Consider the following 16,051-nt stretch of genomic DNA (forward strand, 5'->3'; position numbering starts at 1 on the left):
TTTCACCCAAACATAAGTTAAAGAACAACATAGAATTAGCTAAATCTTAATGTCTGTTTATTCCACTTACACGAGCAACAGTAAATCTAGCAATTATCATATTATTAATACTAGACTCGATCAAATGCATTACATTATACTATCAAGCCTTACTGATACTGGCAGAACAAGTGTTCAGCCTAACATCATCAATTGGCAGCTTATCATCCGGGAAAAAGCAATCAGTAGGCTCTTTCTTAGGCAACAACTCACAAGCTTGAGGTGTCACACGGCTTGTAATTCCTTGAATATTAGTACAATTCCATTGCAACTCCTTTGGTTTCTCTGTCAACTTAATAGTCACATTAGAAATGCAGATTCCCGTAAAAGGGTCATTGCGAATTCCATCAAGCTTTGCGGATTGAGTAACATTATCGGCCACCATATCTCTGTAATTTATTCCTGTAACTGTCGGAAGTGCTTTTGGATCAAAACCAGGATCTGGGTGTGAGCCATAATCACCAGTCATCCAAAACACATACTTCATTGTCTTCATTGTCATTCTTCTTACATAAATTTCTTTCACATATGCTCCTCTGCCAACAGCTGTTTTGATTCTAACACCAGATTGAGTGTTGATTGCTGTTATGTCTTCAGCTCTCACATCTTTGATTCCTCCAGACATTTCACTGCCAAGAGCAATTGCAGCACTATCTGGGGAAATGCAAATTAGTCTTCTTATGATTAAATGCTGTGTTGGCATTCCGACTTTGATCCCATATTCATCCCAGCCACTTTTAACTGCAACGCAATCGTCTCCCGAGACTATATAGTTATCTTCAATTCGCGTATTTGTGCAAGAATCTGGAAATAAAAGAGAGAATATTAGATTCTTATGATAGCATAGAAAAGTTAGCTATGGTAGCTTAATTTTGAAAGTGTAACAACTAAAGTGTCTGATGGAGTGGCCTTAATCACAGATTTGACACATTAATCCTAGAAAATGTTGGGATACTTTGCAATATAAAGTGGCATTATTTTTTTATTACAAAGTGTTGGTAGGATGCAAACATGTGACACCCCATCATATGTCGCATTGGTTGGGATGCAACTTTCTATATATACATAGCATTATCATTTCACAAAAATTTTCAATTATGATAAGCAAAAGGAGAAGTAGGGACAAAAACCTAAGGCAAAAACAAACCTGGGTTAATCCCATCTGTATTAGGAGAATCAATAGGTGCACGAATTGTCAGCCCTTGGATCAATACATTGCTGCAAATTTCACATATAATCTTCAGAAAACACAGGAAAAAAAAAAGGGTGAAAAATTGTGATGATCAAGGAACACATGATGAGTCAAACCTGGAGTATACAGGATGCACGTTCCATGATGGAGAGTCAATTAAAGTTAGGTTCGAAATCTGAACATTATCAGAGAACATGACCTCAATAAGATAAGGTCGAGTCACATTGAATTGCTTCTTTCTATATTTGATCCACCAAGGTTCACCCTGGCCATTGATCGTGGCATTGCCACCTAAATTCAGCAAAATGAACTTGATAAGTGCTTATTAAGAAGCATTTTTACAATTAGACGTAAGACCATATACACCAGCTTAAATTGGAATTTTAAATTATAATTACCAGTAACAACAACATCAGTTAAGTTTGTGCCAAAAATGAGACTGCTGAATCTTCCACCAGGTTCATCTCTTCCTCTTCCATAGGAAGGCAATGGTGGGAGAAGAGGCCACTCTGATTCATCCTGTCCATTTGAACATGCAATTAATTACATTGTGATTGTTAAAGCTAGCAGAATAGAAAAGAAGTTAAATTTTGAAGAAAAAAAAATTCTTAGAAACTTGTTATTACAATTTGGGGACAAAACATCAGTATAGCAAGAGCCTTGTGTCAAGAAACTGCTAGTCAATTTTGATTACTAACATTTGGTTAACTCTAGTAGTTGCTGGAGTGATAACGGAAAGAAAATTATACCTGGGATGCGAGAAGAAGAGCATCTTTGTGAATATAAAGAGTGAAATGGCTGGTGAGATTAAAGCTTCCGGTTAACCATTTCCCGGGTGGTACGATCAGCTGAGCTCCACCATCTGCTGCATATTTGCTTAGATTAGAAATTGCAGTATTAAACGCCTTTGTGTTGGAGGTTTTGCCGTCGCCGACGCCGCCGAAATCAGTCAAAACTGCGCTGTGTTTCCGGCAATTTAGTGCCTGAAACTCAATGGTGTATGAATTCTTGGTTGGTCTGCATTCTGCTACTTGCGGACTAAGCAATCCCAATGTCAACAACGTTGAGAGAATTTTAATAACCTGAAGAAACAATTAAATATCGGAGAAATAATTAATGCACACAATAGAAACCCCATTTTCTTTAATGAATCCAATTGCCAACAACCATATACAAGTAATTCAAAATTGAATTACTAACAATTATGTACAATTTAGCCACACACCTACAACTAATAAAATTTAGACAACAGAACCATGCTTTGAATAAAATTAACAATAATAATCATTTTCAAAAACACAAGTTTGCAAGAAAATCCCATTTAAAAAACTGCCATAATTTTTCGTTTTGATGATATTTAGACAAGAACGTAAAGAGAGGGAGAGAGAAAATATGAGAAAATTTACATGGGGATGGAGAATATTATTTCTTGATTTTAGACAAAACTCCATTTCCAATCTGACAAATTAAGCTCAGTGAGTTTCTAATGACTATGATTTAGCATAAATAAAAGGAGAAAATTGTGTACATGGAAAGGAATTAAATTGTCATTAATAAGAAAATCCTAGTAGAATTTTGGGATTGGGCATAGAGAAACGATTCAAATGTAACGGCTTGTTTCATTTTCTTTCACTTTCCTGCCATAACTGATCAACTAGACGACAGCCTCACGTCTGCTTGGATAGCGGATCCCACTGGCCATGATTTATCCACGTGGCATGAATCCTATCGCCGTTGAATTGGCGGAGATAAAGAGACGTTCTTAGCGAGCCCCACAAATCGTGGTGGCTAAGTTTATTTTGTAACCTCGTATCACCTTTATCACAATTTGGCTGATACGTTAGTCGCATCGTAATCTTATATAATAGGTAATCATAAATAGATTAAGAGCTGCACTAGATTAGACTCATCACATGTATCAACGGTGTAAATTAAATCTCATCTTCATCAAGTTAATTAGCTATGTGTCATATTCAATTATTGCTTACAAACAGAATTCGATTGATTGACCTTTTCTCGTGAAAACCGAATATATTACCTTCAACTTTTTAATATTAAAAGAAGGTAAACTCACACACATTATTCGGGCCTCACTGTTCCAATGAGTGATGTAAGTTACAGTTGAATGTAACTTAGAGAGGCTCTCTTAAAAAAAACAGAGTAAAATATAAAAATATCACCGATCCTAATTAATATCACATTTCGCACTATGCTTTCAGTATTAAAATGTTCGTTTTAATTACTTTATCATTGTTAGAGTAAATGACTCTTTCCATGTATAGTGGCACGATCTGAGACCTGGATTTTTTTTTTTCCTTTTAATTTCTTTTCAATTTTCATATCTCATTGGGCATATATTTTGTAAGTACAACTCTTGTATATCCTAATCAAGTTGCCCTTGTCATATATTTGTTTGGACATTTAATTTTCATTGAAAAATACGAAATGCCTTAATATAATCAAATGTCCTCTCTGAAATGTACTTGCTTTAGACAAAAAGTCGATCTTCATGAATCATGACTAACAATATTTTTATCATTGTTGTGGTACTTAATTTTGAAAGAACAATCATTAACATGTTTGATAAACAAACACTTTTATTTTACTAATGTTTACTGATCATCACTTGCCCGTGTGAATGGTTAATGATTCTATTTTATAGCATCTGAAGTTATGCCGTCTCAAAATCTCAAATATTCTGTAAAAATGCTCTAGTGAAGGAGTTTAATATTAAACTAATAAAGCAAGAACCTTGACAATTACTACTGCTCACGTTATAGCTAGATTTCGGAAAGCATCCATACGTAGCTAGATTAGCATATGACATATTATATTTATATGATTGATCATCAAAGTACAGACGAGTGCTTATTGATACGATGTTATTTCAAATCTCTTCCAAACCCTAAAGCACGGATAACCTTAAAACGCAACCATAGTTCAAGATTCACATCTGCCTTATGGGAACAAAATAAAGCCCTTAATTCAAGATTTACAAGGAAACACACTTAAACAAACATACACACATACATACTAGCTTCTGATGAGACAATAAGTTGGAGACGAAGCCTACAAATTAATTAATACATATATATATATATATATATATATATATATATCACTTCTTCTTGTCTCCAAACAAGTACCCAAGAGATGAGTCTCCACCTGGAGCTGACTGAACCCTTGTTGTCGGACGGTCCTAATAATGGTAACAACAGAGAAACTTAATTTAAAGTTAGAAGTTACAAAAGTTATCAATTACAAAATTAGAAGAGTCGTAATAAATATGAGGGGTCAACTTAAGTGCAAGCATATACAGAAATGGAATTTATTTCAGTACTCACAGTAATGAAGTTGCCAGAGTTTTGGCCTTGAGCTCTGTGGTAATTGTTGGAGACAGTCAGTTTCTCTGATGGTGATGAGTTATTCGGAGGTTTCTTCGTGGTGTTATCATCGTCCCATGGTGCTTTGATCGCTGCTGGGGAAGCTGGAGGTTGGCTTGGCTCTTGATCAGAACCAAACAAGTAACCAAGTGAACTATGGCCGCCGCCAGAGCTTTCGCCTCGTTTCATTGTTACTCTGCTAAAGCTTCTTAGCTTGTTCCTATGTAATGAGCTGAAGGAAGAGACTCATATATTTATATATAGGAGCTAGACATATATATAGCTAATACTATCATCAATACAGATGTATCCATGTTAATTATGAGAAAGACTTGGGTGTAGCGCTCACAGACTTCATGACTAATCACGTAAAAGTAAAATACATGTTATACAAGAATTGACAGTGAATGTCAACAGACTTCACATCTAACAATTTGGTGAATTCTTGTATAACAATTTGGTCAATTTGGTGAATTCTTGTATGTATATATATATGTATGTATGTATATATGTATAGTTTGGGTTGTGGTATGGACTTAAAGGTGCCTCCCACAGTTGGGGCCCTCCCCAGAATACCTCGTAGTTAAGAAAAAAAAAATGTATATATGTATATATATATATATGTAGGAAGAGACTCATATTTATATATAGGAGCTAGATATATATATAGCTAATACTATCATCAATACAAATGTATCCATGTTAATTACGAGAAAGACTTGGGTGTAGCGCTCACAGACTTCATGACTAATCACGTAAAAGTAAAATACATGTTGTACAAGAATTGACAGTGAATGTCAACAGACTCCACATCGAACAATTTGGTGAATTCTTGTATAACAATTTGGTCAATTTGGTGAATTCTTGTATATGTATATATATATATATGTATATATGTATATATAATCAGCCATGTTTATAATAAATCATGCAGTATGCACTTTCATCATTCCAGCGTATGCACGTTGGCATCTATTGATTTACTCTTTAAAATATAAATTTGGATTCCGAACTTAATTAATTACCTGAGTTGCGAGCTTCAAGGACTTTGTTTCATTTGATCATTCGTAATAACTTATTGGTTATTGATATAAATTACTCATTTATTTTTACTGAATGACTATGTCAGTATGTTGTTCTCAACTTTTGTGTTTTGTTGAGTTCAAGGTCATGTCAGTATGAAACTCAAGTCCCATGAATAGTAGTCTAATTCATGAGTCAGACCCAACTTTTTGAGTATACAGGAAAAGCATTCGAATCTTTCGGCATGACAGCATTTTTCGACGTGTCGAACAAAACTACTTTTTGAATCAGAAAAGAAAAGCATGTATTCAAAGTTCTTTAAAGAGAGAACTACTTTTGGAAGTTTTTGTTTGGAGGAGTGGTCGATAGTTTTTTTATTTTTTTATTTTTCAAACGAGGTATTTTTACATGAAAACGCATGTCATCTATATCGAAGTATTCATTTAGACAGTATACATGCACTATGCGTAACTTACAAACGTAAAAATCTAATAATTTTGGGTGTCTATATTTTGACGAAATGACTAGGAAGTAATTGAATCAACATAGCCCATGATGTAAACCCTACATTTGATTGCATGCCTCACTTATTTATTCAAGAAGCACCTCTCACACACACACCTGAACAAGTACATAATCCCACGTGTATATATATGATTGATGTGAAAACCTAACCACATATGATTGATGCGTAAACCTAACCGCAGCTATTCAAATATCCTTTGATTTTGTGATTACAATGCCAGTTAGGTACATAACCCCCCATGTACATATAAATGATTGACACGTAAACCAAACCATAGCTCTTCAAATATCCTTTGTGTTGGATCTTTAATCTTGCATTGTTAGATTTTTAATCCAACGTTAGGTTTATATACGAATAATTATGTATTGCAGACTGTCATATAAGGTTAAGTCCAATTAAAAATGATCTGCTAAGGTATTCGGTAATATGAGCTTTAATGTATTTGATAAGGTGTAAACTTTTAATGTGTAAAGACTTAAGAGTAATTTCTATTTTTATGATAGCTAAAATAGAAATACCTAAAGATAATAAAAAAAATTATCTAGATAAGTGGTCATAGTCCCCAAATTATACGTATCTTTCTATTCTTTCTGACATCACATCATCACAGAAAGAGCACAGAGAAAATTAAAAGATTCTATAGGAAAACGTATTGATTTGAAAAGCTAATCATACAACTCTAGAGAGCAATTAAGCATTATGCATTCAGGTTCGCTTCCGCATATTTTGTTATTGATTCTTGGTGATACAACATTAATATTCCCAATTTATAGGTGATGATTTTCACTAAAGGATTTATTGTTCTAACACTTTGATTTTGTGATTACAATTCCATGCAGTTGTATAGCTTAAACTTTAATTATGCAATTGTATTCAGACAATATATGGTTAAGTTGAAATCTTATATAACTTTGATGTGGTGTCAGTGTGTAGCTTGGACTACAGATATCACATTTTGACATAAAATGTACCATTTGAAAACTTGAAATGAGAAAAATAAAATTCTATAGAATTAACCATAAGATTCATTGTACTTTTGGTCAAATTCCTTTGTTTTGGGACTCAAATTGGTATCTAAAGTTATTTTTTAGGTAGTAGTAGCATTAGGAAATATCAAATATTAGTATTTTTATCTTTTTTAAGAAAATTCGTTTTGACTTCTATTTTTTTGGAGTTTTTATAACTATTGAACCCTCATTTAAAACTCGAGTATTTTAGAAATTATGCAATGTTGGAGCTTTCTATAGAAATGTTTATATGTGTGTGTGTGTGTGTATAGAGAGAGAGAGAGAGAGAGAGAGAGAGAGAGAGAGAGAGAGAGAGAGAGAGAGAGAGAGAGAGAGAGAGAGAGAGAACTATAACATTGTGTAATTTCTATAGAAAATGAAAAAGTTGGAAGAATAGGTCAATCAAAGCCGTATTAGGGTTACACAACTTTTATCAGTAACAGAATATATTATTCATTAGAAATGTTTGAATCCATAATTTAAAGTGCGGGAACGCTTGAAAAAATGCATAAACCGTATTGTTAAACGCTTTAAATTTTAAGCCTTTAAAATCCCACGATTTTAAAATTTTCCCGAATATTTCCCACACTTTATGATACTTGACCAAAAAAACTATTATGTTATTCATAATTTGTTATCTTTATTATTTTCTACTTTATTAGTTAGTTTGCTTTAAGTACGTATAGAGAGCTGATCCATTGGGTATGGTCGCTGAGCTCCTCACCCAAAAGACCAAAACCCTTACATTATATATTTGTAATATACCCTCAGTTTATAATTATCCAAAAGAATAAGCATCGTTATCTTAAGGTGTTGGGAGAAAGAGAGGCTTGATTGACCTAGATACAGCAATATGGGGCCCCTCAAGTGCCTCGTATTGTATTATTTTGCTAGAGAATGACAAAAGTGGAAGGAATAGGTCAATCAAAGGCCATCTAGCTTAGGGTTAGCAAAATGTTTCATTAACGCCAATAACATCGCACCCATAAAAGCAGCTCTAACATAAGAAAACTTGCTATCTAGGTATAGGAATGCATTATTAATTCCTAGCTTCAGAAAATCATATCCATATTGCATTGTTGTATGATACACACTTAGCCGGGCACTATTTGGTTCCGTCCAAAATCGAACCGAATCAGCACATAGTAGATTTTGAAAATTAGAATCGAATGCAAACCAAATTTTAGAATCAAACCAAAATAATTTATTTCAAATGTGGTTTTATAGTATTTGGTTTAATATAAATTATGAAATGGGATGGGATGGGTATAAAAAAAAATTGTTAAAAGATAATTTAAATTAGTGTTTAATTGAATTGTCATTTAAAATAAGAATCGACATAATTTGTATTAAGGAATTAAGTAACTTCAACTACAATCAATCAAAAAAAAAAAAAAAAAAAAGAGCTTCAACGACAAAGGGGTTTTAAGAGAGATTTTCAGGGGCGTCAAAAGGCCTACCCTCTTCACAATCTCACTGGACCATACCGAACCACACCCTTCTACAATTTGGACTGAGTTGAGCCTATTTGATTGTGGATTAGAGCTGACCTCCTAAAAGCCTTGTAAACTCTTATCAAACCCGTATTGTTATATTTATAGCACTTATTTTTATAAAAATTACAAAAAGGACAAAACATTATAATAGAGTTAATTAAATCCTAAACGTAATTTTTTTATAATCAAAGTTCTTATCATTAGGTAATTTCTTTCTTCATCTTCTCAAAATTATTTTGATTTTATAAAAAAAAATAACTATATCATAAATTAGGAGTTAAAGATAGGAGGTTAAATAATTTTTAGGTATAAAGATAATTTTATTTGGTCATATTACATTGGCCTTGTAATACTGTGTAAATAGCCAAACATTGTATTGTAATATGGTGTGTTTGGCATATTGATTCATGTGGTTAGGGATAGCCGAGGCGGTGGAAGAGCCATAGGCGAGGTGGTGGTAGAGCTGTAGAAGTCGCGTAGTGCAGCAGCGGTGGGGTTGCATATCCCCCGACGTGAGGTGATGAAGCTGCAGTGTTGCGCGGCAAATCAAGATGGCCTGGTGGTGGAACAAGGCTGCCATGCATTCAAAATCAAGAAGAGAAGACCAAAATTGGCTGACGTGTGGGGGGAGCAAGGCTGTCGTACATTTGGAAGAGGGTAGAAGAAGAAATTGCTTGATGCGTTTGGATGAGAGAAGAGAAGATGAAAATTCCCATTTAATTTTTTTTGTTTTTGAGATGTAATGCAATTCGATATAAACCCGAATCCCCTACGAGTTTCCATTATGCGAATTTTACCGCACTAATTTTTTTTTTTGTTTACGCAATACTGTGTAATAACCAAACATTGTATTATAATATTTTAATATAACATATGACTCCAATATATTATAATAAGGTGTGCCAAACAGGTCTTTAATGTAATTTCCTCTAATAATAAAAATATGACTATAAAAATGGGGTTTTATAAGAATTTTAAAGGAGTGAAGAAAATATTACTCTACCAGTTGTATTAGTTAACACAAGTGTACAAAGTAGAAGTACTATATGAATGAGGATGACAGAAATGCCCAACCCTGCTCGGGCCTAGGTGTCTCAGGTGGACATGACCCGAACCGGGCATGTTTTCTTAACACTTGGGTTGGGTTCGTGCTTCACCTAAAAAACTCGGTCAGACCCAAAAATCTGATAAGTACGTAATAAAAACACATTTTATTTTAATACTTATTTAACTCACTAATAACTCATATTTAAAGTTTTAAAAACTTTAAACTCAAATTTTAAATCTTAATCCAATAAAAATAAAAAATTATAAATTTATAAATATAATTGAATTTTTTTATAAAAAAATCATAACATCAAGCCCAGCTCGGCATTTTGCCTTCAATACGAAATGAACCGGAAAAAAAAAATTAAACAAGAAAGAATGTTTTACGGATAAAATAGGAAATCGCAGCAACTCTTTGGGCCATCGAGGCGATCCACTAAGAAGAGCAACGTGTCAGCTCAGAGGGCTAAGCTTTTGACACGTATGTACATAATATCTAAAGTTGACCAATAATATGGCACACAATCACATCCCAAAATTTCTTCGAAATGCACCGATAACGTAGCCTAGCGATTGTCGTGGGAGCTACGTGGCAGTATGTCAAACGCTTGATTGAATGCGCTAAAATCCAAAGGTTGAGTTTAAGCTGTCGGTTTCCAATTCCAAAACCTGAAACTCGATTTGCTGTCGAATGCTACGCGATCCTTCGGCGGCCGATCAGCCTCTCGTTCGCCCGTGTGATTTCGACACTGTCCTCTTTGTTTCTGTTCTCCAGACGCAACCTTCGATTTTCCATTTTTGCCCTTCATTGTTTTGTCAAATTGCATGAATGTACAGTACGGGCTTTCAAGGAATTTTATCAGGTGAAATAATAATCTTTAAAATATTTTCTAAATTATTATAAACATCAATATATAACTTATTCTAATAAAAGAATAAAACAATTTTTATTAAGGTAGCTTTATTTTTTTTCTTTTTAACAAAAATAGAGATAAATTAAAATTTATAATAATTGAGAAAGTATTTTAAAAAGTAACATTGGATAGATAGAGTAATTTAAAATCAACCCCTTTATTTTGGAATTTTATACGCAAGTCCCTTTCATCTTAAGCATGTTGCGTAAACGTGACAAATTATAAGAGCCACTTGACCACGTCATTCCCACATGGAGGAGTTGGTCTACTTTTAGTAATAACTGTTCATTCTTGACGAATTAAATGTTTTTATATACATTATAATGATCATTTGGGAATGACGTGGTCAAGTGGTCTACTTTTAGTAATCATTGTTCATTCTTGACGAATTAAATGTTTTTATATACATTATAATGATCATATTTAACTAATAATTATTTTTATATTTATACCTTATTATTCTTAAAGCACCACTATTCATTTGGTTTAACGTGAAAGTAAAATTACCTAACAACTGTTGTATGTTAAAACATTACAATTTTTTCTTTTAAATAATCACAAATTATTTATTATATTTTTTAAAATTTGTGTGAGCGGTCACAACTTATTCTTTAAATTTAAGAGAAGTGTTAGGTGTAGAGAAACACGACAGAAAGACGAGAGAATTTTGACTTCTCTCTCTATCATTTTCTTCTTTAATTTTCTCATATTTCTTTCATATTTTTCTTCACCAAGTATTTTTCTAAATTCAATGAACAATAGAAAAATTAAGCAAGTTACACAATTCAAAAAAAAAAAGAAAAAGAAATTAGTAATCGTAACGAATATCTATGTATAATTGATTTTTTTTTAGTTGGCATTAAAAGAAATTTACAAAATTATGAAATTAGTGTAAATGGCAAACAATAATGTCACGTGTACTAAATTTCGAATCTAACAAATGTTTCGTTGATATGGATCTGATGTGAATTTACACAATTATCCACGCATACAGATACAAAAAGTCGACACTGTTAATCAAATTTTTAGGTCCAATTAAAATTGTACACTTATTGTAATTAGACCAAGAAAAGGCCAAATTCCTTTCTCGCCAATGGTAATCTTGTAATTTAAATGACAAACAATGGCATATATTTGATCCACGCCTCCCTCCCTCTCTTCAATCGTATGTATTTTATTCCCCAAAGCTTTACTGGAGAAATTGTGGTCTGCGTCCATTTAACAACCACACAAGAAGTCCAGAATTTCACGCTCACGCCATTAAACACCACAATCCACAATCCACTTCACATCAACTCTTCCTCTTTTCAAGTGCTTTTACTCTAAAACCCAAAACCTCGTAAACAAACAAAACCCCACCATGGCGGTCGGACTATTGGCCGCCATAGTCCCGAAGCCCTTCTGTCTCCTCACAACAAAACTTCAACCCTCTTCGCTCCTCACAACAAAACCCGCTCCCCTTTTTGCCCCTCTCGGTACCCACCGCGGCTTCTTTAATGGCAAAAACCGAAGAAAACTCAACTCTTTCACCGTATGTTTTGTTTTAGAGGAGAAAAAACAAAGCACCCAGATCGAGACTTTCACGGACGAGGAGGAGGAGGAGTCGGGTACCCAGATCTCGACTGCTGCCCGCGTGGCCGAGAAATTGGCGAGAAAGAGATCCGAGAGGTTCACTTATCTCGTTGCTGCCGTCATGTCTAGTTTTGGTATCACTTCCATGGCTGTCATGGCTGTTTATTACAGGTTCTGGTGGCAAATGGAGGTACTTCAAACAAATCACACATGTCCTAATGTTATTGGTTGGTTATATGAACAGAAAATTTCGCCCCTCTTTTGATGATGCTTACATGTTATGTATCCGTACAGGGTGGAGAGGTGCCTTTAGCTGAAATGTTTGGCACATTTGCTCTCTCTGTTGGTGCTGCTGTAAGTTCAATCACCTTCTTCCTTACAATGATTTGAAAACAAGACTAGAATTTTGGTTCTAATAGGAGCCGCGGTGGGGATGTTACAAACTTGATCGATCTTTAACATAAAAACTGTAAAAATGAGGGGCTTGTGTGAATTTTCAATGTGAAGGCCTTTTCTGGCAAATTATATGATGATGATTCGCATTGGGTACCTTTTTTTTTCATTTGCAGGTGGGCATGGAGTTTTGGGCACGATGGGCTCATAAAGCTCTGTGGCATGCTTCTTTATGGCATATGCACGAGGTACTAGCCTTCTAGGCCTCCGTGGTCTCAATATTTTTTTGGGGAAGTTATAACATGTGATGTATGTAATTGAAATTAAAAAAAGAAAGTTATTTTCGGAATCTCATTGCAGTCTCACCATCGACCAAGAGAGGGTCCTTTTGAGCTAAACGATGTGTTTGCCATAATCAACGCAGTTCCAGCCATAGCCCTTCTCTCTTTTGGCTTCTTCCACAAAGGCCTTGTACCTGGTCTCTGTTTTGGTGCTGTAAGTTCTCAATAATCCCATAACTAATAAAATTAAATTAATTCCCCGAATTAGCGGCGGGATTTGTTAATTAATTAGTTAGTTACTTAACGGGCGCATGATTCTGGGGGGAATCAGGGACTTGGCATTACGGTGTTTGGGATGGCCTACATGTTCGTCCACGATGGTCTCGTTCACAAAAGGTTCCCTGTGGGTCCCATTGCCGACGTGCCTTATTTCCGGAGAGTCGCTGCGGCTCACCAGGTAAATGACCAAATTATGAATTAATTACGCACTAATAAACCGTTTTCAGTTATTTTTAACAAAATTAAATGAAAACTCTCTCTTTACGGGATCTAACGACCAAGATTTTGTTTGATTTTGCTGCTTGGCTTTAGCTTCACCACTCGGATAAATTCCACGGTGTTCCATATGGGCTCTTTCTCGGACCTAAGGTGGGTCCCTTTTACTTTTACATTTTGTATTTTTAGAGATAAACTTTATAGAATTAATTTAAAATTGGGATCAATTTGGAAAGTGGCCGGCCCGACCATTTCTTTTATTAATTTAGTAATAAAAACCATAGGTGGGGCTGGCCACTTTTTTAAATTGATCCCAATTTTAAATTAAATTTTCTAGGGCTTTTTTTTTTCCTAAATTACATGTACGTAACTTACAACTTTCTCACATGAATAGTAAATGAGCCTATAATATTTACTATTCATATGAGAGGATTGGAAGTTACATACATGTAACTTAGCATTAGCCTACTTTTATGCTACTTTATAAATTGATTTTGGTTTTAGGTACTTTTTTCATTAATTTTCCTATTTTATATTTAATTGTGTTTGTCAAATTTTGATGATTTTTGTTATGTGATTTTGTGGTGCAGGAGCTTGAAGAAGTGGGGGGACTAGAAGAATTGGAGAAGGAGATCAGTAAGAGAATCAAATCATACAACAGGGTTCCAAAATAATCAATTTAATGGGAGGACCAATTTTTGGATCAATTTGTCAGTGTACAGAAACAATAGTGTTATTAATGAAAAAAATAAATTATGAATGCTTATGGGTGGATTACTGTTGTAAAGTTTATGATGTTAAATAATATATAGTCAATGAAAGATAACAAAAGGGATATATTAATTATACTATTATTATTTTACTAGCTAATCCTTTTTAAAATGTTTGTTTGTGCAAATCAGACTCGTTTAAGAAATGAGACTTCAGCATCATAGGCTCTTCAAAATCTATCCTTAAAATATTTATTTGTACTTATGTGGTAACTCCTCTAAATGGTTCTAATAGAATAATAAAAAATTAAATTCTCCTCTAAATGGTTCTTCAAATAAGACAAGTTAATATTATTTTATTTAAAAAAATTTCTTCGTCAAATCTAATTATCCGTCATTTTATCACTCTAACTATTTTAGTCAAATCTTTGTTGCTAAGTAATTTTGTGTTGATTTTAAATGTTGTTGTTGATGTTATTATGTTTTAAATATGTTTATATTTAAAAAAATATTGTTATGTGCTCTTTATATGTTTTTCCCATTATTTTTGTTCAATTTAATTTAATGCGTACTAATTAAAAAAATTGGTAATTAATAAATTAAACATAAAATAGTAATTATAAAACTATGTGAAAACATACCATAATTTAAAGAAAAAAATCTTTGTTGTGAGATATTTTACGTGTATGAGTTTAATAATATTTAATATGGTAAAACAATATTGTTATATAGCTATTATTTTTTTAAAGATAAATAAATAATAATTATTGTTATTTTCTCTCTCCAGTAAAAATAATAAAATACTAATAATGAAGAAACTCACTCGACAATATTAAAGAGCGAGAAGCATATCTTATTTGAAGAATTCTAATTGAAGTATTTTTTTAGTATTTAATATTGACGTAACTTTTTAAATAAGAAATAAAATATTATTTAAATGGTTTTTTAGTGATACTTTTATTACTTTATATTGTTCTTTCTTTTTCTGTTTATGGGTAGCAATTTTTGAATTGACATCAAGCGATAATGTTGCTCGCAAAAATATGACCACAACATCAGTTTATCATAGTAATAAGCCTCAATGCTTATCTACATTGGCGGTGCCGGGAATTTAATTTAGAAGGGGGTAAGTCTAAATAATAATATAATTTTAAAAAGATCAACAAATAACAAATACCAAAATAAAAATTCATTATTCAATTCAATATATTTATAACTGATCTTGATATGTTTACATATGTTAAAAATGTTGAAAAAATAACCTTATCATCAAGAATACAAAATAAATCTTTTTTTTTCTATATATACAACAATAATATCACTCAATTATATGATCTCTCATTTGATTTTATAGACGATTTTTCATAAAATTCAAAGTTGAAAATGCCTTTTTTTTACTGTAGTTATGACAACTAGTAAAATCAAAAGTAATGCTTTCAATAAATAAATTAATGAATATAATTTATCCTTTTTAGCATCAACTATTTTTCTTGTTAGCTTATCAATCCCTTTCAGTTTTGAAAAATTGTTATTAGAACCCACCACTATAATGTAAACATCAAGTTGAATTTTAAGTGTCATAAGATTTGTTGAAAAAAAAAAATCATATTTAGATAAAGTCAGTAAGGTGACATATTTTTTTTTTTTTTTGTGAGGAGAGTTATGACCTCACGAATTTCAAAATAACAATGTTCCTTTGAGGGTTGGAAGTGTAATATTTTGGTTATTTTTAAAATATTTTAGTTATTTCTAAATTTAAACAGGGTTTTATGATGAATCAAATTAAAAATGAGACAAATATCAAATTAAATTTGTAAATTTTAAAAAGTTACTTCAGCCCCTCCTAGTCCTAAAGTGGTGCCGCCACTGCTTATCTAAAATATTAAACTTAGGGTTTTCGTAGCTAGCATAGTATTGGAATTAAGAGCTTGTGTTTTGATTTTCATGTACTTAAGCCCTATTCAGTATTGAGT

General features: G+C 32.9%; 3 protein-coding genes across 4 annotated transcripts; 1 reads left to right on the forward strand and 2 right to left on the reverse strand.

The window, feature by feature from the left end:
- Nucleotides 1-13: 13 nt before the first annotated feature.
- LOC102629244 (probable polygalacturonase) lies at nt 14-2,975 on the reverse strand. Its single transcript, XM_006490571.4, has 6 exons — nt 2,638-2,975; nt 1,981-2,313; nt 1,630-1,750; nt 1,348-1,522; nt 1,187-1,257; nt 14-843 (listed from the first exon to the last, which is right to left on the reverse strand). Exons 1-6 carry the CDS (start codon nt 2,680-2,682, stop codon nt 143-145), a joined length of 1,446 nt encoding a protein of 481 aa, XP_006490634.1. The 5' UTR covers nt 2,683-2,975; the 3' UTR covers nt 14-142.
- A 1,061-nt stretch (nt 2,976-4,036) lies between these two features.
- On the reverse strand, nt 4,037-4,854 carry LOC102622507 (protein SPIRAL1-like 5). The gene is made up of 2 exons (XM_006490630.3): nt 4,576-4,854; nt 4,037-4,430 (listed from the first exon to the last, which is right to left on the reverse strand). Exons 1-2 carry the CDS (start codon nt 4,801-4,803, stop codon nt 4,350-4,352), a joined length of 309 nt encoding a protein of 102 aa, XP_006490693.1. The 5' UTR covers nt 4,804-4,854; the 3' UTR covers nt 4,037-4,349.
- A 6,931-nt stretch (nt 4,855-11,785) lies between these two features.
- Nucleotides 11,786-14,233, forward strand: LOC102578021 (beta-carotene hydroxylase). Of its 2 annotated transcripts, NM_001288901.1 has the most exons (7): nt 11,988-12,389; nt 12,494-12,553; nt 12,769-12,840; nt 12,953-13,087; nt 13,205-13,330; nt 13,465-13,521; nt 13,959-14,042. In NM_001288901.1, exons 1-7 carry the CDS (start codon nt 11,988-11,990, stop codon nt 14,040-14,042), a joined length of 936 nt encoding a protein of 311 aa, NP_001275830.1. The 2 variants fall into 2 exon arrangements, with proteins under 2 accessions (XP_015389529.2, NP_001275830.1); XM_015534043.3 differs by lacking the exon at nt 12,494-12,553 and having other exon boundaries at nt 11,786-12,389; nt 13,959-14,233.
- The last annotated feature ends 1,818 nt before the right edge of the window (nt 14,234-16,051 follow it).

The sequence above is a fragment of the Citrus sinensis genome, chromosome 9, assembly GCF_022201045.2.
Source record: "Citrus sinensis cultivar Valencia sweet orange chromosome 9, DVS_A1.0, whole genome shotgun sequence".
NCBI lineage: Eukaryota > Viridiplantae > Streptophyta > Magnoliopsida > Sapindales > Rutaceae > Citrus > Citrus sinensis.